The sequence below is a fragment of the Stegostoma tigrinum genome, chromosome 23, assembly GCF_030684315.1.
Source record: "Stegostoma tigrinum isolate sSteTig4 chromosome 23, sSteTig4.hap1, whole genome shotgun sequence".
In the NCBI taxonomy this organism is placed as follows: Eukaryota; Metazoa; Chordata; class Chondrichthyes; order Orectolobiformes; family Stegostomatidae; genus Stegostoma; species Stegostoma tigrinum.
In genome coordinates this window covers 49,088,462-49,111,749 of record NC_081376.1, presented here as the reverse complement: position 1 = coordinate 49,111,749, position 23,288 = coordinate 49,088,462, and the positions used below count along the sequence as shown (strand labels likewise).

Genomic DNA, 23,288 nt, shown 5'->3' with positions numbered 1-23,288 from the left:
AAAGATTTGTAGCTCTCAAACATTTCTCGGGAAAGGATTTTTTTGGCAAATGAGGCCCATCGTCTAAGCTAGCAAATGAAAGTATACACACAATATGAATGTGTTGTATGCCAAGTATTTTATTAATACGTTTCAAAAAATAGGCATTTTCTTTCTTACAGCTATCAATGAGATGGATATGCCTCCTGGTCATTGTAGAGTCTGTCTACACATTTGATAAAGAAACAAATATCGGTTTAGGGATGCTCTGGTGAGGCACTGTTATAAAATCAAACTAACGGAAACTTTACGAAAGGAACTTATTAAAATTAAATTAAATTGCCATTACAATGGGTGGCGATACATTCCAGCTCAGAGTCCAGTGTGAGAGTTACTTCCTTATCCACCTCATATTGCGAACAACCTGGAAAATGTCTACAAAATTGTCCCTACGCTACCACCCAACCCCCTCCCCAACAAACCACACCCTCGGTTGAGAGGCGCTATCCCAAAGAACTTACAGCAGTTAAGCCACACATGTCCAGGAAAACTACAGTTATATATGTAGATGCTCATATTGGCATAGATGTAGGCGATAAATTAAGAACAGAGAATTGTATTATTTAAAATACAACAATTCAGTAATGATCTGCACAAAATTCATCATATAAGACAATTATACAGGTGTATCATGTGACAAGTTTTTAAGCTTATTTTATTCATTCATGGGGTGAGTGTCATTGGCTAAGCCAGCATTTACTGTAGAAGGTTGTGGCAAAGTGCCTTCTTGAACTGCTGCAGTCCTTGGGTGTAGGGACATTTTCAGCACTGTTAGAGAGGAAGTTTCAGGATTTTGACCCGGTGACACTGAAGGAACAGCAATATATTTCCAAGTCAGGACAGTGTGCAGCTTCAACTTGGAGGGAAAGTTGCAGGTGGTAGTGTTCCAGCATATCTCCTGCCCTTGTCTCTCAAGTGCTGGGTTTGGAAGCTGCTGTTGAAGGAACTTTAGTTAGTTATAGCAAGTTTTGAGAAGATTTGTAGCTCAGGTTGAGGTTCTGGATGTAAGTTTGCTCGCTGAGCTGGAAGGTTCGTTTTCAGACCTTTCATTACCATCATCAGTGGGCCACCCAGTGGGTGAAGCGCTGGTGTTATGTCCCGCTTTCTATTTATCTGTTTAGGTTTCCTTGGGTTGGTGATGTCATTTCCTGTGTTGATGGTGTCATTTCCTGTTGTTTTTCTCAGAGGGTGGTAGATGGGCTCCAAATCAATGTGTTTGTTGATGGAGTTCCGGTTGGAATGCTATGCTTCTAGGAATTCTTGTGCGTGTCTCTGTTTGGCTTGTCCTAGGATGGATGTGTTGTCCCCATCAAAGTGGTGTCCTTCCTCATCTGCATGTAAGGATACTAGTGATAGTGGGTCATGTCTTTTTGTGGCTAGTTGATGTTCATGCATCCTGGTGGCTCGCTTTCTGCCTGTTTGTCCAATGTAGTGTTTGTCACAGTTCTTGCAAGGTATTTTGTAAATGACGTTCATTTTGCTTGTTGTCTGAGTTATTAGTGAGTTATTTTAAGGAAAAATACATAATGTAATCAATGAAAATTCACTGTCACAGAAACCAAATTCTTTTTGATATTACAAACGACACCCAATGCTACCACGACAAAGGTCCTTGTTTTTCTCTAGCCATCTGCAGCTTTGACGTGGTCGATTACACTACTTTCCCCCACTGTTGTCCAGCTGAGGGAGGCTGGACAACAGTCAAGATCTGTTCTTACCTATCCAATCATAACCAGAAATTCACCTGGAATAGTTTCTCCACCTGTTTCTTCCTCATCACATTTTGTGACTCTGAAAAATCTATGCTTGGTCCCCTGTCATTTCTCATTGATATGCAGTCCTTCAGTAAACAAGGGTCTACTTCCGTGTGCATGCCAATATCACTTGACCCAGCCTCATCATCCCTTCACTGTTTCTGAATGGTTGGGCTATCTGTCCTATATTCAGTATTGGATGGCAGACATCTCCTCCCAACAAAATACTGGTAAGAACACACCTATTATTGTCAGTGCCTGTAACAAACTTCCTCACAAGAGATTCTATCGCTCTATATAATTGTCTGAGGTAGAATATTCAATCACAAAACTGATGTGTTGTGATTTCTGGCCACATTCCACACCATCAATAAGACCACCACATACATCTCCACACTGTCACCCTAAGTCCACCCTACCTCAACCTATCCGCTGCTGAAACTCTCATCCATGTCTTTGTTTCCACTATACTTAAGTAATTCCAACAAGCTCCAGGTCAACCCCTCCATGTTCTATTCTCCATAAACTTGAGATCATCCAAAACTCTGCTGTTCATTTCCTGATGCATCAAGTCCTGTTCACCGATCACCATTGAGCTCCCTAATCTACAACGCCTACTGTCCAGCAATGCCTTGAATTCACAATTTTCAATTTCACAAATCCTTCTAAACCTTGGTCCACCATAATCTCTTCCAGCACTACAACCCTCCCAAGATATATCTGTACTCCAATTCTGGGCCTTTATTCAATCCCTATTTTCAGTTGGAGAGGGGAAGTTGTGGACCTGAAAAGTTTAAGTTCTGAAAACAATCATTCTGGAAATTAGATAAAATCAGAACAAAGATTATTAGTTTTCACTTAGGCTACAGCAATAATTCAAAATTCATGTACTGAATGAGAAATACACAATTACTTCACTTCATTCAACTTCCAGTCTTTAACTTTTTCTTATGTTTCCCACTTTTTTCCTCTCCCTTGTCTCTCTCTTTATTTTCTAGTTTTCTCTGCTTCATAGAAACAAAGGCAGGATCCCCTTTACTTTGGCATTTATCCAATCAATCCCTTCCCCATCTCAGTTACCTTCAGTCCTATGTGAGGGCCCACTTTCCTGACACATAATGGTATGGTATCACACATTACATAATGTTGTCACATCAACTGTGTATGACTGTCTTTTACCTCAAAGCTACAAGATACTATTTCTTAGAGGGACCTTGACATTGCAATCATGAGTTTTTACATACACAAGCAATTCTTACAGCCAGCCTCAAGGTCTTGGCTTTTTACTGCTAGTTAGACCATTTTATAAAACATGACACAATTTTCCTAGTAGTTAGCCCATTTTATAAAACATGACATAATTTTCCTTGAGTCCAACTACACTGGCACCTTTCCCATACTATGCTTTATTTGTAAGCATCCACACTTTTCAACACTGCTTAGACAAATTTGCAATAAAATCAATTTCAACAGTTAGAATTCTGGTTATGAGTCTAATACTCTTATAAATCCCCGCACTGTGATTTTAGCTACTGAGAATGCTGCAGTTATTTAGCAGAAATGCTGCATGCCAGTTTCCTCAAGCCACTTTTTAAAAATTCATTACTGGGATGGCAGCATCGCTGGCTAGGCAGTATTTATTGCCTATCCCTAATTACCCAGAGGGCAGTTCAGACTCAACCACATGGCTGTGGGTCAGGAGTCACATGTAGGCCAGATGAGGTGAGGATGGCAGTTTCCTTCCCTTTCCATTAGTGAACTGTTATATTTTAAGCTGTCATTTGACATGGTGCTGGTCTGTGTGGTGTTAAGCCCCATTGCACACTTTGTGCATTGGTGAACCCAAAATCAAACTACAGCAACACGAATTACACCTGTATTATACATATCTTTCAAATGGATATTTGGTTGTGCACAACAGCCATAATTTAATTATTTGCAATAAAATCATTATGATCTGCAGTATACAATTTACAACCCACAGGCTAAGGTCCATGCAACACATGAGTGAGATAAAAAATGTGCATGCTCTAACCATGTTTACAGTGAAACATACTGATATTAATTAGGTTGTGGTAAAAACTGTACCTAACAGTTCATAATATTCCTTTGTAGTATTGTTTCATTGCAATTGAAGGCAATGGAGTACTAATTACATTTGTTGTGGGTTGTGAGTTTAGAATGCTTTCTCTTTGATAGTTCTCTCTCTTTTCATTGGAGTCATTCTTCATTAAAACACATGCTCAAGTTGTTTTTGCAAGAGTATAGTAAATGTCTTTCACTGGACTCAGGCAGAATGAATCCTAGCTCCAAAGAATTTCTAAGTATATAATCACATATTTGATTATGATTCAATAATTTTAGAAATTATTTAGTTTATTGATTCCAAACAGTAGTATTAAGTGTTTTCAAATCAGCTTTCTTTTCCCCTGACGCAACAAAAAAAATCCACAAATTCAATTCGAAAAACTTGCAATAATATAGCATCTTGCACAATCCTAGGATGCAGTAAGTGTTTTACCGCCAATTAAGTACTTTTGAAGTTAGTCAATACAGCAACATGGGGAAACATGGCAGCTGATTTGTGCACAGAAATATTCCACTAATAGCAAGGAAAAAAAGTACAATTATTAATTTCAGATGCTGGTGGAGGAATATATATTGGCTAGGACACTATTATGATCTTGTCTTTTCCCTGAGAAATCTAAAGTCCACCTGAGATGGACAGAGGGTGCCTCAGTATTTTTCAAAAGATAGAATCTTCAATTGCACAACATACTCTCAGTAGTACATTGATGTGTCAGCATAGATTAGTCTTTCAAGTGTTTTGAGTTGAATTTGAACCTTTTGCCTCAGAGAAGAGAATACCACCACCAAGTCAGTTTTGCCTAATAGTGAAACAGACCCAATTTGCTGTAGTAATATTCTTATTCGGTTTAAAGCACTTCTGATTATTTCTGAACAGAGAGGTTAAGTGTGGTGGGAGTACATGAAAATTGAGAAAATGCAATTTCAATCTCCAATCAAGTAGATAAAATGCAACATGACAATTGTGGATCTTTCCTCCCGTTCTGTTGCTGTTAGGGACAGGTGTACATGGCTCCATAAGGGATGTGTTAGTAGGTGCCCGATATGTAGCACAGGTCAGCTGCATTGCAGCAATGTCTGTCATGCGGTGACTAAAGATGCAAAGTAATGACTCATGGTAATTCCAATATCTAATAGGGCTATAGATAACCAAGCATGGAGCTGGAGGAACACAGCAGGCTAGGCAGCATCAGAGGAGCAGGAAAACTGACGTTTCGGGTTGGCACCCTTCTTCAGAAGGGTCCCGAACCAAAATGTCAGCTTTCCTGTTCCTCCAGCTCCACACTTTGTTATCTCTGACTCCAACATCTGCAGTTCTTGCTATCTAATAGGGCTATGTTTCTTTTAGTTTCAGGCCAAGAAAGAACAAGAGAACAGTGCCCATTATTCAAAGGGGGTGGCGAGAGAGCAATCTCTGGAACAAGGAACTATTTTTTCACAATTGACTCCCAGAAAACAAACTTTTAAAAGTTGTACAGCTTTAATCAAAGAAAAACAGTGGCAGTACTTGTCTAAGTGTCTGGATTGCAAACTTTTATTTTACTTGAAGTAATTTACTATGTGTGAAGTGCTTCAAAACGTATCTTGATAAATGTGATAAGATGTTGTATAAATGCAAATTTTTCAAAGACTTTGTCTTTATACGTTAGTTTCAATCATCTTCCATTGGGGACAGATTTTATGAGGCTGTAATCAAATATTTTCCATCGGCACAGGATCATGAACATGTAACAAAACGATTAGGCCTGGGGTAATTTCAGATGGTGCACTTTTGCTGCCAGCTTAAGACCAATCCTGTGGTGCAGGTTCTTGTTACCTCTGTGTGGATCACTGGATTCGGTGTCTGTTGCCAAGTTCACCTTGGGGCCACATGGCAGCCGACAGACAATGTTGCCGTCTCCCTCAGTGTTTGGAGGTAATGCGAAGTAGAAATCCATAAGTGAGAGGAAATTGGAAATAAATAGAAATTAATTCGCAAATGGAATGAAAATAGGGGAAATGGGTGAGAATTCTAATGTACAAAGAGAAAATTGGGAGAAATGGGAGCGACAGTGCGAGGAAGTTAAACCAAATGGGAGTAGAATTCTCAAATGGGTGGTAGGGGGAGAATGAGTGAGAGGAAAATGAGGGGAGAATGAAGAAAATGAGAATTCCCTAAGCAAATAATGCCTTGAGCCGCAGTGTCATCAGAGAAAAAGTGTCTCCTCCATTTTAAAGAAGGACACAGCACATCAAGGATCAAACAGAATGGAAAATATATTAACAATATTTCTGACATTACCCTGCTGTACTGCGAGCTCTCTTAAACAGCAGAACACATTCGTCCGGCCCTCGGAATCCGGAACATCGACACCTCAGCTTCCGGGGCTCGGGATGCATTTTTATTTTTGGTTTCTCCGTCGGTTTGTGTCAAAGTGAAATACGCGGAGGGGACTCAGAGCGGACTGTTCCTCCCCCCACAGACCACAGCTCGAGGCGGCCGGGAGGTGGGGATGGGGAATAGCTAGGCCTCAGCGACCCCGAAGGAGGAAGAAGGTGGGTTAAATGTCGACGTTATGAGGCCAAGGATCTGAGTGACTCCTTCGGGCTTCAGCGCTGTCTGTTCCCGGCACCGACCACCGCCATCGTCCGGTCCCGGAGCCGGTTGCTAAGGGAGGAAGGGGTTTACCTCCCGTTGCTAAGCGAGGCCCCTTCCTCCCGTTGCTACGCGCCCCTCCTCCAGTTGCTATGCGGGGCCCCGGCGTGGAGGATGCATCCAGCTCCCGAGGAGATGTCTTGGTCTCGGGGAGATTGATGACAAATTGTCCGGGGATCCAGGGATTTCCTGTTTAAAATCTGCAGCGGACCAATGGGAGTTGACGGAAACAACAAGGCCTTGGAGTTTAGAAGAGTCAAAGATGATTTCTAAGATGTAAGATCCTGAGAGAACTTGACCTGGTGGACGATTTCTTCTTGTGGGAGAATCTAGAACTAGGGGTCACGGTTTAAAAATAACAGATCACTCATTTAAAATGGACGGGGTTGGGGGGGGGGGGGGGTTGGTGGAGGTGAAATGAGTGAGAGTCTCTGAAATTACTTTTATCCAAAAGGAGTTTCTGATGAAGGGTCTAGGCCCGAAACGTCTGCTTTTGTGCTCCTGAGATGCTGCTTGGCCTGCTGTGTTCATCCAGCCTCACGTTTTGTTATCCCAGAATCTTTACATGTTGTTTGAGGAGGCGGTAGCTGGATACTTGATGACCAAGGGAATGAAAGATTATCGGGGTCTGCAAGAATCTGGAGTTGAGGTTAAAATCAGATCAGCCTTAATCTTATGGAATGGTGGAGCAGGCTGAAAGGGCCAAGTTAATGGTAGGGCCTGGAGAGTGTTGTCGAACACTGGAAAGGCTTACAGGTTCAAGTACATAGCTCCTTGAAAGGGGTGTGACATTTAGACAGGTTGGTGAAGAAGTTATTTGGGACGCTTGCCTTCATTGGTCAGAGTATTGAGTATAGAAATTGGGACATCATGTTATGGTTGTACAGGACATTGGTGAGGCCACTTTTGGAGTACTACGTACGATTCTGGTAGCCCTGCTAATAAGAAGGATATTATTACATTGGAAAAGGATACAAAAACAAACTTACAAGTATGTTACTAAGACTGGAGGATTTGAGTTATAAGGATAGGTTGAATAAGCTGGGACTTTCACATTGGATCATAGGAAGCTAAGGAGTGACCATATAGAGGTTTATAAAATCATGAGGGTCATAGATAAGGTGAATAGCAAAGGTCTTTTCTTTATGGTAGGGGTGTTCAAAACTAGAAGGCATATTTTTAAGATAGCAAGAACTGCAGACACTGGAATCAGAGATAAAACAGCGTAGAGCTGGAGGAACGCAGCAGGCCAGGCAGCATGAGAGGAACAGGAAAGCTGGCATTTCAGGTTGGGACCCTTCGGTGAGAGAGGAATTATTTAAAAGGACCTGAAAGGCAATTTTTTCACACAGTGGGAATGATCTGCCAGAGGAAGAGGTAGATTCAGGTACAGTTACAACATTTAAAAGACATTTGGACGGGCACATGAATAAGAAGGGTTTAGAGGATTGTGAGCCAAATGCAGGCAAATTTGAGTAGTTTAGTTTGGGAGAGCTAGTTGGCGTGGACCAGCTGGACCGAAGGGTCTGTTTCGATGCTGCATGATACTATGACTCGATAAATAGCCTACTTTTATTCCTTATTGGTACATATGCATTCTGGTACCCTCTGGTTGGGGTGGATATGCGCACAAACCAATTTGTTTCCTTTTCCTGGACAATCTTGCAGTATTGGAACAGGATGTGTAAGGAAATATTCAGATTTCCTCACTTGAAATCTTTAAGACCCATTTTAGATGTTATTTCCATTTAAAAGTTTCTCATTAATATTGCCACTGTATCAGCAGGGCATGTTCAAGCTCTCCCTCATGATTATAAATAGTTTTCACAAATCTCTGCCCTCACCCTCCCCAACATCCCACACACATATATCATCTCTGCTGTACTGAAATAGAAAATCTTATCACATACAAAGGCAGAACCAGGGCAGGCTAAATAATTAAGCCTTTCTGACAGCTAATTCGAAACAATGACTTGAGTTCGGTAATTTTCCAGATTTTATAGTAATGCATAGCAACCAGTATTGCTCACAGGAAGTAGTTGGTATCTGTTGAAAATATATTACAAGAAATCAGGATTTTTTTGTAAAGTTCACATTTCAGGTCAGAAAATTGGAACAATTGCAGTCTTAAGGTGAAAAAGATGTCATACCTTTGCATGCTGGGGGTGCACATGAGCTGGAATGGTTATGGACTGCATATGTAAGATTTAGTGTTTACTTCCCCTTACCCTTACACCTTTCTAAAATCTTCTCAAAACCAATTTATAAGCTAAAGAATTCAGCCATCCTTCCTAGCCTTATTCCCCCATGATTTTATATTTTTTATAGCACTTGTTCCTGATTTTTTTTACTTTATAGATGTTTTTTAAATGCATGCTGTTGTGTCAACATAAATGCAGCACATGATTCTTGATTCAAACCATGATCGTTGATTACAGGGGATCTCAAAACAGAACCTTGGATGTCATAGAGTCATACAGCCTAGAAACAGACCCTTCGATCCAACTAGTCCACGCTGATCATGTTCTCAAACTAGGATTTGGGATGCCATATTGAGGTTGTACAGGATGTTGTTAAGGCCACTTTTGGAATACTGTGTATAGTTCCACTTGCCCAGCTGTAGAAAGGATATTATTAAATTAGAGAGGGTTCAGAAAAGGTTTACCAGGATGTTGCCAGGACTTGAAGGTTTGAGTTATAGGGATAGGCTGGAACCTTTTTCACAGGAGATTGAGGTTGAGGGGTGACCATATAGAGGTTTATAAAATCATGAACGGCATAGATAAGGTGAATAGCAAAGATCTTTCCCCTTGGGGTGGGGGGAGTTGTAATTTCAAAACTAGGGAACATATTGATAAGGTGAGAGGAGAAAGATTTAAAAGGAACTGGGGAGCAATTTTTTCACACTGAGTGTGTTTCTTATTTGGAATGAACTGCCAGAGGATATGGTAGATTCAGGTACAGTTACAACATTTATAAGACATTTGTATAAGTGCATGAATAGGAAAGGTTTTGAGAGATGTGGGCCAAACGCAGACAAGTGGGACTAGTTTAGTTTGGGATTATGGTTGGCATGGACTGGTTAGACCAAAGGGCCTGTTTCCTTGCTGTATGACTCTATGACTATAAAACACAGGCACAACAATATACACCCAAAGTTTAAGCTAGATCAGAGAAGCAAAGGATCGGTTACTCAGGAATTTGAGGAAGCTGGGAAAGACAGCAGCAACATCAGTATATGTTGCTGACCATGCTAGTATTAGTGCCCAACTCTAATTGCCAGGAGGGCAGTTAAACATCAAGCCATTGCTGTCAGTAATGAACCACATGTAAGCCAGATCAGGTAAGAATGACAGACTTCTATCCTTAAAGTACAAGTATTGACTTGGTTCTGGATACTGTCTTTCCTGATTTTCACCCTAGTAAAAGAAAATGTTTGCAACAATACCAACATCCATTTCTTAAAATTATGACACTTAAGAACAGGTTATTCAGTCAGCTAAGAAAAAAATGTGATGGATACATGGTTGAAAACTGACTACTGTCTCTTTCATGAGATCTGTGGGGGGAAGAGTTCAAAACTAGGAGGCATATTTTTAATGTGAGAGGAGAAAGATATAAAAAGGATATGAGTGGCAACTTTTTTATAATAAGAGTGGTTGGTGTGCAAAATGAACTGCCAGAGAAAGTGGTGGATTCAGGTACAGTTACAACATTTGAAAGGCATTTGGACAAGTACATGAATGGGAAAGGTTTGGAGGGACATGAGCCAAATGTATCCAGGGGGACTGGTTTAGTTTGAGATCATGATCAGCGTGGCCTAGTTGGATCGAAGGATCTGTTTCAATTTTCTAATTTTCCAAGTTTGGGATGAGTAACTATTTGTTATCTGTGAGTTGCGCTATTCAAAACAAAAAGAAAGTAATGTTTTCTTTTATGTGATTGGTAATCCATACTCTTTCAATTTTAATGTGGAATAAGCCTCCAGGTATTATAAGTGCTGAAATTGTATAATTTGAAAATTAAGAAATGTTCTGAGGTTTGAGAAAGTTCTGTAAATAAATTTCTATTCAATTAGATCACTCCTAAAGCTAGGGCATATTTATCTCCATTTGTCTCAAGAGATTCACTTTAACTCTTTAAGACCTGAATAATTTTGCTGAAGCTGCACCATTACCCTCCAGGGCACTACATTATTCCCAAGGTACCATGCCCAAAATTGAACATGATACTCTTAATGGGTTCCAAGTCTTTATACCGTTGCAGCATCAATTCCTGTCATTTGTGTTCAATTTGTGATAAAGGCCAGCATTCCACAAATGTTGTTGATGTTTTTCTATGCCAATGCACCAACACCCTTTGCTCTTGCTCAGTTCCTCACTATTAAGAAAATATTCTGCTTTGACTTTCTTGAATTTGACAGTTGTAGTCCCAGCACTAATCGTATTCCTTTTAGAATTTTCTCTTCTCACTTGGACTTTTTGGTCCACTAAATCTTTGCATTTTGGATTAGAATGGAGTAGCAATTTATTGTCATGCGTATTTACACAAAAAAAGTGAAAAGTTTTTTAAATTGCCATACCATGGCAACTAAGTTAGTGACAGAAGTCAAAAATAAGAGGAAACTAAAATAAAAGTTCATCACAGTTCAATTAACTACTCCTGGATTCGGGGTATGCTGGAAAACTGGGCTGAGACCTTCATGCAGGGACTAGACTTTAATGCTGGCTTGTGTGGGTCTCTTCTTCCTTTTCAATCCTTTTTGTTTGTTTTGTTTGCTTTACTAGAGCTTTTGCCTTTGACAGATACATACAACATTTGCACTGAAACAAATATTACTTTGAGTACTTCCGTTTTGTTTGTGGATTTAACCATTCAAACCAGTTTACAGTGGTGAATTTACTGTTTAGCTTTTCAAATTTTCACTTGTCTTACGAGTGATTTTCTTGTGCTCAAATCTTGTATCAACTCCAGGCAAATTATAATCACTATTCACAATACGTTCCCTTACTGTGAGATAGTTAACAATTTCTGATTTGTTGCTCATCATAAAATCTATTCTTGCTTGTTCTCTGGTATGTTCTGAAATGTTTGTGGCCAGAAAAAATCTTCTGTAGAATTGTAGAGATTTTGCCACCTTTACCAGTTCAGTTCTTCTGCTTCTCCCAGTCTATTGAAATCTCTCATAATAACCACATTACTTTTGCTTTATGCTTCTCTGCTCTGCAAATTTATACAGCCCCGATACCTTTAGTGTCAGGAAGTCTCTAGACAGTTCCTCATCAAATCTTGAATTCTTTCCTGAAGTATAAATGAAAGGGAGGCTTGGCTGCGATCATCATTTTATTGTGATGACAAAGGATCCTTGTTTTTCTTCAGTAGGTGGAACACAGTGCTCCTGAATGACCAGAAGAGATATCATAACATCAGAGATAAAATCTGTGAAAGCAACTAATGACATGTTTGTGTAGAGTATGGGAGAGAGTTAGTCATTTGGACGGTTAGAACATGTCTGGCCTAATCAATGTCTGTTTTTGTAAATAGATTGTCTTATTTTAAAAGCTTCACAGTTTTGATGTTATTAGACATTAGAAAATAATTACCTGAAATTCCCATTTAACAATATTTAAGAATATCAGTTTGTTTTAACTATCTTCATGTTTTCTCCAGCACCAGCATTTCAAGTCACCATAATCCCGCTCAGTTTAATTGTGATCTTAAGAAACAAGATCATTATTTGCTTTTTAAAAATTCCTTTCTTGTACAGATTGTATCTCCTGTCGCTGAGGGTCCACCTTGCTGGAAATGAATGAAAAACCGAGTAAAATGTCAAACTCTGAAGGGCTACCATTAGCAAGAGAAATGCAAGACCTTCAAAATCGATTTAATGCAATGATGCATACAATCAACGGCAACTCAAAGGTATGATATCCCACATATATGTCATTATCACTTCTGGTCTAAGCAGAATTATTAAGTAAAGGGTCTTGCGGGGTACTTAACAATAACAAAATTTTCTTAATATTTATATGATCCTCTAGAGACCAATATTTTTTTAAAAGATGTATCATTTCCCCAGTGACTGATTCAGGATCACACAACAAAAATTTTCATAGTTTTTAAGGCTGGTACTTTAACAGTCAGGCTAAAATCAAAATAGTTCTGAAGCATCATACCAGGCTTGAAATGCTAATTCTGTTTTTGTCTGCCTAAATGTTCCCAGACCTGCAACATTTTTTGTTAGTAGGCAAAGAATGCACTAAACCATGGAAAATGTATGCCCCTGTCATTTTGCAACAGAACCAAAACCCCATTCAGCATCTATATAATTATTATTCTGTGGGCTTGAATGCATCTATACATTGCACCATACTCACTGACAACGTGCAGTCTTGAATTTAAAGTCTTGAACTCCTCACAGCTCAAATACAATCTCTTCATGCTTTACCAAGGTGAATTTTCCTTTTAAACAAAGCATCCTTCTCTCAACCCTGTGAGCATAATTGAATTGCTTTCTTGTTGCATGGTATCTTCCAGTAGTTCCGTTTTTTTTTAACTCCTCACAATCTATTTTCCCTTGGACACAGATTCCATTCCCGCCAGCCCTCCACTTGGTGGTTAATGCAAAAGCACTTCTTAACTTCTACCTGGCTTAGCAGCATCTGTTTGGGTCTCCTTTCCTGGTCTGATTGCCTGCAAGAACCCAGGAATTTGCACATGATACGAAGAGCTGCCGTCTTCTTTGTATCTAGGTGTTACTAGTTTCTTCCTTGCTTTCACTAGGTTTTGACTTGAGGAGCTATCCCTGGACTTGTCTTCATATGATTTCTTTTACTCCTCTCCACTGCTCCATTTTACCTTGTATTTAAGGAGGCAGCTCATAACATATCATCTGATAACACCCCACAGTTATTGCACAGATGCCAATTCTATGGTATTGGGTAGTTGAATGAAAGAAAAATATTGCCTTTGGCATCAATAACATGTAATAATATATGAATATTTCTATGCAGAGAAAAAAGTTTTTGAACTAAGAAAATACATTTTTCCAAGTATTGTTCACTAATCCAGAACTCCAGTTGGTGATCCATGTTTACTTGACTAGAAACCGGCTGAACTAAAACATACAACTTACATGCCAACATGTTTTTTTTGTAAAACAGTGTGGAGCTGGAGGAATGCAGTTCCACACTGTGTTATCTCTGAATCTAGCATCTGCAGTTCTTACTGTCTCTGATGTATTTTTGTATAGCTAGGTACTATCTGAGTGAAAATGTGTTTTGAACAAGCTGCAGCTTGCCATTTTTTAAGTAACTACTACATCTGTTCAGCTTTGCATAGTTACGCAGACACGTTAGCGTCTTTTAAGATATATTTGGACAGGTACATGGATGGGCAGGAAGCAAATGACACAGACCGTTAGAAAATAGATGACAGGTTAGACAGAGGATCTTGATCGGCGCAGGCTTGGAGGGCCGAAGGGCCTGTTCCTGTGCTGTGGGTTTCTTTGTTTCTTTGTTACATGCCATTCTTAAAATGAGCGTAGCTTGAATAAATTATTAATCCCTAATTAATAAATCACACAGAATTATTCTGTAATAGTCTAATTTGGCACCACTGTGCTTCTATAAGTCAGAAACCTACTACAAAAGGGTCTTGTTATAATCCCATTTAATGGTGAGGTGCAGGTTCATTGTTCCTTGAAAGTGGAGTCACAGGTAGACAGTGTAGTGGAGAAGGCATTTGGTATGCTTGCCTTTATTGGTCAGTGCATTGGGTGTAGGTGTTGGGAGGCCATGTTGCAACTATAAAGGACATTGGGTAGGCTGCTTTTGGAATACAGTGTTCAGTTTTGGTTTCCCCACTACAGGAAGGATGTTGTGCAACTTGAAAAGGTTCAGAAAAGATTTACGAGGATTTTCCAGGGTTGGAGGGTTTGAACTAAAGGAACAGACTGAATAGGCTGGGGTTATTTTCCCTGGAGCTTTGGAGGCTGAGGGGTGACCTTACAGAGGTTTATAAAATCGTGATGCACACAGATGGCCAAGGTATTCGCCCCCAGGATGGGGGGAGTCCAAAACTCAAGGGCGTAGGTCTAGGGTGAGAGGGGAAAGATTTAAAAGGGACCTAAAGGACAGTTTTTTTTCATGCAGAAAGTGGTGCATATATGGAACAAGCTGCCAGAGAAAGTGTGTGTGTGTGTGTGTGTGTGTGTGTGTGTGTGTGTACGCGCACATGTGTATACAATACATATGAATGTAAATAAAGTTGATGAATATATTTTGTAATTATATACCTTTAAAGTTTCTCATTCAGCTGGAATTAAACTAAGAAATCAGCCAGTCAAAATCATGAAACAGATAATACATTCACAATTCACTATTTTGTTCACAATTACCTGTTTGTTTAATTTGTTGGCTAGGAAATCAAAATTCTAATGAACTGAGTCAATTAACTGAAAAATCCTCAGAAACACAATGGTCACAACATGGGAGAGGACCATTTGACCCACCTTGATTCAGCATTTTACCTAGTGCCTGCCCCCATATTCTCCATGACACCCTACACATTTTTCCTTTTGAGATTATCATCCACTTCCTTTTGCCTTGATGGAACCTACTTCCACCACACTCTCAGACACCACATTCCAGATTCTAACCACTCTCTGTGAAGAAGTTTCCTCTCGTGTCTCCATTGTTTCTTTTGCCAATTATCTTAAATGTGTGTCCGACTCCTTCTAGATTGGTATATCAAGGGGAAGTGTTTTTCCCTACTCTGCCAAAACTGCTGATAATTTTTGAACACTTCCATCAAATCTAACTAATCACATCTGGCTCTGGGGTGCTTCCAACCTTTTAGTATATCTCTGTTGGTTGATGTTTTCTGATTAGGACTGACTTTTGGCTAGAGGTTTATTGGATGTGTACATGAATATGTAATCTATGAAAAGAACAACCCCGCAGTTTTGGATTGAAAAAAACAGTTAAATTGAATAACGTTAAACTCTTGTTTGATATTTGAGACTGGACATCTCACCATTGGATATTAGGTGAATCCTGATTTGGAATCCTGATTAAGCTGGAGAATGCATCAAGTTCAGTTTACAGTCAGTCTAACTAAGAGTAGCTGTGTTCACAGCCTTAATTTACCAAGAACTCATAGGCTCCATCCCTACCTAGTTGTGCATTTTGTTAGAGCTTTGAACTGAAACCAAGATTGAATTTTTTTTTAACTAAACATAAAATGGGTGTTTTACAGAAGTTTCATAAATTGTATCCATACATATTAAAATTAGTCAATCAATGTTGCACGTTCCACTACTCCATACAACCTAAGTAGTGGAAGATCAAATCACGTTTGTGATTTATAAGTCGTAAAGGCTCTGTCACAGCTGGACTAGGCCATTGGACTAACTTATTCATGAACTGAGACTATTACTGAATACATGGCTTTCTTTTAAATTGCACATAATTTCAAAATACTTAAAATGATCTAAAATTTTAGTGCGATCTGCTTACTAAATTAAGGCACCTGCTAAGCTGTGACAAAATAAAACTAGAAACAAAACTACCAGACAGCTCATTGGTTTTGGGGTGTGGTTCTCACTGCTGTGAACCATTAGGTGAAAGGTTTCAGTGCAGAACGAAGAAAGTTTTCCTCCAGCTGGACAAGGTCTTGGTGAGACAAGATGTGGAATATTGTGTGTGGTTTTTGTCTCTTCACGTAAGTAAAGATTGCTGTTATGTTCTGTGTATCTACATAAAGGGAGTTGAAGATAAATTGATCTGAAATAGGATTTCAGAAGGTTTTAGGGTTGAAATTCCACAGTTTAGAGCTAGACAATAAGGTATGGTCATTAAAAATAGGACAAAAAGATCTCAGTGTACATTAGCTGATGGAGCATATGTTCTCCATCATGGCAAGAATGAGTATGAGAATTTTAAATGTCTACTGCGGGTAGTTTGTGAAATGTATCACCTTAAATTGAGAACTAATCATACAATTGCTTTCCCTTGGTGAACTGAAATTCTGTGATCTAAGCCTTATAAAGAATGATTTCATGTCTTAATCTCTGTTAATCTGTTGGTTTTGCAGGTTGCAGCTTTCATGAGCACCTCTGTGGGTCAGTACCTGGATGACCACCCTTTCCTTGCATTACTGTTGCTGATTTTTACCATAATGGCAGCTGTGCCAGTTGGTTTATTCCTGATCTTTGCAGTGATCACATCCCTCTTGGCTTGCATTGGTTTCATTGTGATGGAAGGTACTGAATTCCACAAGAGGTTTATTTATCTAAATGAATCATTAAAACCTACCATCTCATAATTGTTTTTATTACTAAAGTTGGAGTGACAGTGGGTAATTGTGCATGGATGGCTGTAGTATAATTTCCAAATATAAGAATGGATATGCTCAAATTTTCTAGGCCCTTCTGTTTTTATTCCCTTGTAAAAATTGCTTAAAAATGAAAACAAAAGTATTAGGATAATCTGATTAGTCATTTAGTTGAATGTAGAGAGTATTGTTTGTCTTGTTTGAGGCCATGGAAGATGGGCTCTGAACCAAGTAAATGCACATCATCTGTGTAACAGATTTTAAAAATCCCGTAGTAGGAGAGCCACTCATTCTGATCGCTCTCATTTCAGCCCATTGAGCACACTAGTTTTAGTGAAGAATAGTACACAGGAGTTTCCTAAAGTTTGTCACCTCAACAACAATTTCACATGTGTTTTGATATAGAGTCAGACAGCACAGAAACACACCTTTCGGTCCAACGAGTCCATGTCTACAATACTCCCAATCTAAACTAGTCCCACTTGCCTGCACTTGGCCCTTAGCCCTCCAAACATTTCTTATTCATGAACTTAGCTAAAGGATTTTTAAATGTTGTAACTGTACTCGCATCCACCACTTCTTCTGGAAGTTCATTCCATACATGAACCACTCTCTGTGTTAAAAAAACCATCATGTTTGTTTTAAATCTTTCTCCTCTCATCTTAAAAATATGCCCCGTAGCCTTGAAATTTCCCACCCTAGGAAATGACACCTGCCATTCACTTTATCTATAACCCTCATTATTTTATAAAATTCTATTAGGCCACCTCTTAACCTCCTGTGCCTCAGTGAAGAAAAGTCCCAACCTATTTAGCCATATGCATGGGTCTTCTGTCTGTAGGACCGTGCATTTGAAGGAAGATTTCAAAAATTGAACGATTTGAATTGGAGTGACAGAAAATCCAACATAATACCCATTAGATTATTTTCCAGGCTTAAATGAAACCTGTAATATTGAACTGTAATGAGAAACCTGTACTTACTGTACAGATTACTAAAACAATTACAATGACCTTTCTAATGCAATGTGTACACGGTCTAGCCACGTTAGCATCCGAACAGCTTCCTATACATTCTAGGTTATTTTCATTTTTTATTAGTCAGTTGTTTAATTCTGCATAGTGTAATTTATGTTTTTGTCTTTATCAAGATATTTTCTTTAGAAGAAAAATAATGTACATCTCTCTGACATAGTAAAAATAAATATTTTACCAAAAGCAATATCCAGATTGAGAGTTCACCTATCTACAAAAGAGTTGAAAAGTATAGCAACATAAGTTTAGTCATCAGGTCTCCTGTATTGACATGGCATCTGTGTAAAGCATTCAGCTTTCTGTATAACTTAGGACTTTCTTATTCCATTCTCTACCAGGTCTGATGCTGTCGATAGGTGGTGTTGTCCTGCTCTGTTTTTTATGTGGGTTAATTCTCATATCCCTGATCATCACTTCTTTTCTGGCTATCTGCTTTTTTACCTTCTCCACAACAATGAATTATTATCATAATTTAAGGTATGGACATTTCATTAAATATTTAAATTCTGTTTAATCTTTAGGAAATTTAATGTGTTAGTTTTGTCAACTTTTTGAGCTACTTTAATTTTAAATGTAATTAAATATTCTAAGCCTGTATGGAAGGATATTTGTAAAAATGTGTTTCTTATAGATGCTAAATCTAGTATCTGCTAATGCTATGTAATTAATATCTACCAACATGTACTCAAACATGGAACATTAAATTTGTTTAATTTTAAACACTTTAAAATGCTATTTATTGGCATTTTAAGAGCACAATTCACTCAGGTGGTGGAATTCCTTCTGCTGTCTATTCATGAGAAAATTTGTGTCAGTATAATGTGCTAAATGTGTATGAAATTTAGCACTATTTTTGACAGAAGCTTGAACTTAAGGAATGGAATTGAATCCAATCCTAACGATGTTGCTTTTTTGGCCACTAAGGAGATTTAGCATCAATAAGAAAGCAAGCATTGCAACATATAAAATTTCACCATCATCCATTTGGAACTAATGCCACAAAACCAGGCCCATCCCCAAGAAGTTTAGACAACGTCCCTCTGTCTGAGATTTGGGGAGAATGTGAAGTTTACCACAAAATGGAATTGTCAACCAATCCATTGGGGGAATGATTTGGGTCAAACCCATTTCCAGTTTTAACTTCAGTCTGTCATGACAAACCAGTCAATCTGGAAGCTATAGGTAAATATATGGAAATTATTGGTAATATATGGCATGAAACAAGACCACAGGGTCAGGAGTAGGCCATCTTGTCCTATCTCCATTCAGTGAGACCAGAGCTGATTTGCCTAACTCTACATGCTCACCTTTGTCCTGTTTTCATTAAGCCAAATATCTCTCACTTTCAGCTATAAAATTAATCACTTTATACAGCATCAGTTGTTATTTGTGAAGGAATGTTTCAAACTTTAACCACCTTTTATCTAGACATGTTTTCTAATTTAACTTAGATTATGCACCCTTGTCCTAGACGCTTAAGCAGCAGAAATAGTTTCTGTGTATCTAATCTGTGTATTCCCCTTAATATCCTGAAAATCACCCTTCAGCTTTCTAAATTCAAGCCTTTGCAGCTTGTCAAACTTGTAAGATGTTCAATTTGACCTTTTTATTTACATTTTAAAATACATACTTCCATTCACTTGCCTTTGTCCCTTTCCCTGAACCAAGTGCAGTTTAGAGACTAAATGGAAACTGCATACGTCTCCAGTGCCCTCAAAAAGCCCTGCAGTGAAACCAGCCAGATTTACCAGCTAGCTCTTGATGGTGGGTGCTGGGTGGGTGTTATCATTGTGGAAAATGGTCTCTTATGGTCTCTTACTTCGTGTCCAATTGAAGGACTGGCCTTAAGATTGGGGGTTGGATTGCTAAAAGCCCATGCCTCATGACCCTCACCTGCCTTCATTGCCGAGAGTACCTGCTGTTCCTCCATGATCCTAGGTATAGGGCTGTGAGCTCCCACAGCTCAGGCTTGTGTAGGCAGCATGAGGAGCTGCCAATTTTGGATTGGCTGATGGCTTTTGCTGGGCAAGTCTTCTGCCTCTTGGGAACTCACTGGTGGGGAAGACCAACAGTGGCTAATGATATGGCACAGAGCCCTTGATTCACGCAGACCACCCCACAGAACTGGTGTGGTTCCGCAACATTCAGCAACGTGTGGGTGAGACATAGAACATTACAGCATAGTACAGGCCCTTCGGTCCTCGATGTTGTGCCAACATGTCATACTGATCTCAAGCCCGTCTAACCTACACTATTCCATGTACGTCCATATGCTTATCCAATGACAACTTAGATGTACCTAAAGTTGGCGAATCTACTACCGTTGCAGGCAAAGCGTTCCATTCCCTTACTACTCTCTGAGTAAAGAAACTACCTCTGACATCTGTCCTATATCTTTCATTCCTCAATTTAAAGCTATGCCCACTCGTGCTCGCTGTCACCATCCTAGGAAAAAGGCTCTCTCTATCCACCCTATCTAACCCTCTGATTATTTTATATGTTTCAATTAAGTCACCTCTCAACCTTCTTCTCTCTAATGAAAACAGCCTCAAGTCCCACAGCCTTTCCTCATAAGATCTTCCCTCCATACCAGGCAATATCCTAGTAAATCTCCTCTGCACCCTTTCCAAAGCTTCCACATCCTTCTTATAATGCGGTGACCAGAACTGTACGCAACACTCCAAGTGCGCCGCACCAGAGTTTTGTACAGCTTCACCATAACCTCTTGATTCCGGAACTCGATCCCTCTATTAGTAAAAGCTAAAACATAGTATGCCTTCTTAACAGCCCTGTCAACCTGGGTGGCAACTTTCAAGGATCTGTGTACATGGACACAGAGATCTCTCTGCTCATCTACACTACTAAGAATCTTACCATTAGCCCTGTACTTTGCCTTCCGGTTACTCCTACCAAAGTGCATCCCCTCACACTTGTCTGCATTAAACTCCATTTGCCACCTCTCAGCCCAGCTCTGCAGCTTATCTATGTCTCTCTGCAACCTACAGCATCCTTCGTCACTATCCACAACTCCACCGACCTTAGTGTCATCTGCAAATTTACTAACCCATCCTTCTACGCCCTCATCCAGGTCATTTATAAAAATGACAAACAGCAGTGGACCCAACACTGACCCTTGCGGTACACCACTAGTAACTGGTCTCCAGGATGAACATTTCCCATCAACTACCACCCTCTGTCTTCTTTCAGCAACCCAATTTCTGATCCAAACTGTTATATTTCCCACAATTCCATTCCTCCGCATTTTGTACAATAGCCTATTGTGGGGAACCTTATCGAACGCCTTGCTGAAATCCATATACATCACATCAACTGGTTTACTCTCATCTACCTGTTTGGTCACCCCCACTGGCTCAACAAAATCCCAACCAGTGTTTCCATTTCAAATTTCTGGTATTTGCATTGTCTAGTCTTTTGATTATGGAATAGATTCTAGTGTGTTTGCATCATGGGGAATTATGCACTTGTTCAGCACTTGTCAAAAGCATTACATTTTTTTCTTTTCCCAATTGTAATTTTAGCTGTATTTATTAACTCAGCAGATGTATTTGGATTAAATAATACAGACTGTTACTAATGCTATTATCTTTCTCTAAGCACTCCAAATAAAGAAGAAGAAGCTGTCAGCTATTCAGCAATTTCATGTCCAGATGAGACTGAATCCAAATCTACCCTGAAGAAGGATTAGATTGCAAAATATTCCTGTAGTTTCTATTAAGTTGTATTTATGTAAAACGACTCTATTTGCACTAATCTCCTTTCATGAAAAGTTAGTTTTTGCTTTCAATACCTGTTACACTTTTCTCATCAGCAGATGTTCACCTTCCTAATTTTTCAGCATTTTCGTTTGTATAATGTCATTCTGAATGAGAACTTTTGTACACTTTAACCTATGTATTTTACTATAATTACTGTATAACATGGAAACCTGGTCATTAGATACACAAAGAATATACATTGTATCTGTATCAGCAATGATTGGAGTTATACTGAAGCATTCTAAGTGATTGTAATATCCTCAATATATTAATAAAACAGATACTTAAAGCAGTAACAAATACTTTTGATCCATTGCTTATTTTATACTTTTTGAAAGAGACCAGAAGGGTCCTGAAACATCAACTTTTCTGCTCCTCTGATGCTGCTTGGCCTGCTGTATTCATCCAGCTCCGTGGTTTGTCATCTCAGATTCTCCAGCATTGGCAGTTTCTACTACCTCTGTTAAAAATACAATTGTTTAGTAAATATTTACCATTTGGATTGCACTAAATGGAGCAAAGTGGGCTGTTCCGTTACAACTTAAGAAGTCTGGACTAGAGAGAATGACAGTTTCTGTGTGGCAGTTAACAGTTTGAAGACACTGTTAAACAAGTAGTATGGAAAGTCTAAGTTTTTTTATTCATCTTGTGGGACGTGGGTATCGCTGGCTGGGCAAGCATTTATTGCCTGTCCTTGAGAAGGTGGTGGTGAGCTGCCTTCTTGAACTGCTGCAGTCCACCTTCTGGTAGGTTGACCCACAATGCCAATGGGGAGGGAAGTCCAGGATTTTGACTCATCGACAATGAAAGAACAAAGTTGAGAGGGCGGATAGTGTTGCGAATGAGGATTAATGCATACAAAGCAAGACCTGTTGCAACTAATGCTTGCCTAATCTGTCATTAAATTATTGAATCTACAGAGAACAAAATACGCCTTTTAATTATTCATCCTCATGACATGGACATCACAGGCTAGGTATAAATTGCCTTGGAGAAAAGAATGGTGAACAACCTTCTTAAATCCACCGCAGTCCATGTTGTGTAAGTACTCTACAATGCAGGACGGGTTTCCAAAATTTTGAGACAGTGACTCTGAACAGATGGTCATGTGCTTCCAGCATAGTGTTTGGTGTGGAAGGGAATTTGCAGGGGGTGGCGTTCCCATGTATCTGCTGCCCTTGTCCTCCTAGATGGTAGGGTTGTAGAAGTTGATGTTGAAGGAGCCTTGGTCACTTGCAGCAGTGCATTTTGTAGACAGAACACATTGCTGCCACTGTATCAGTTGTAAAGGGGGTCAGTATTGAATATTGTGAATGGAGTGCCAGTCAAGTGCATTGTCCTGCATGGTGTTGTCTTTGACAATGAATCTGCTACCAGCCGGACAGCCCTGAAAAGCCCTGGAGATACATGAAAAATATTAAATGGAAAAAAAAATGAGTGCCTTTTATTATTGGCACAGTACGCACGTCGTGCCAAATATTGTTTGCTCTGAGCCTAATTGAAATGTGCTGTTGTAACAGGGAGATTTGTAATCACCATTTTCACTGCAGTCCTGCAGTTTTTAAATTAAAATTATATAAATTTTGTTGGTTTATAAATAATAAACAGATAAATGGTAAAATTCAAT

General features: G+C 39.3%; 1 protein-coding gene and 1 long non-coding RNA gene across 4 annotated transcripts; one reads left to right on the top strand and one right to left on the bottom strand.

Annotated features, from left to right (window-relative positions):
• Window positions 1-99: 99 nt before the first annotated feature.
• On the bottom strand, window positions 100-6,887 carry LOC132210914 (uncharacterized). The gene is made up of 2 exons (XR_009447153.1): window positions 6,163-6,887; window positions 100-1,527 (listed from the first exon to the last, which is right to left on the bottom strand). It is a non-coding gene; the product is annotated as an uncharacterized LOC132210914 (long non-coding RNA).
• Window positions 5,674-21,961, top strand: LOC125462572 (lipid droplet assembly factor 1-like). 3 transcript variants are annotated; one of them, XM_048552744.2, is made up of 5 exons: window positions 5,674-5,796; window positions 12,284-12,438; window positions 16,612-16,780; window positions 18,224-18,362; window positions 21,501-21,961. In XM_048552744.2, the coding sequence occupies exons 2-5, from the start codon at window positions 12,322-12,324 to the stop codon at window positions 21,589-21,591; spliced, it is 516 nt and encodes a 171-aa protein (XP_048408701.1). In that variant the 5' UTR covers window positions 5,674-5,796; window positions 12,284-12,321; the 3' UTR covers window positions 21,592-21,961. The 3 variants fall into 3 exon arrangements, with proteins under 3 accessions (XP_048408701.1, XP_048408700.1, XP_048408699.1); XM_048552743.2 differs by lacking the exon at window positions 5,674-5,796 and adding an exon at window positions 6,086-6,792; XM_048552742.2 differs by lacking the exon at window positions 5,674-5,796 and adding an exon at window positions 6,087-6,416.
• The last annotated feature ends 1,327 nt before the right edge of the window (window positions 21,962-23,288 follow it).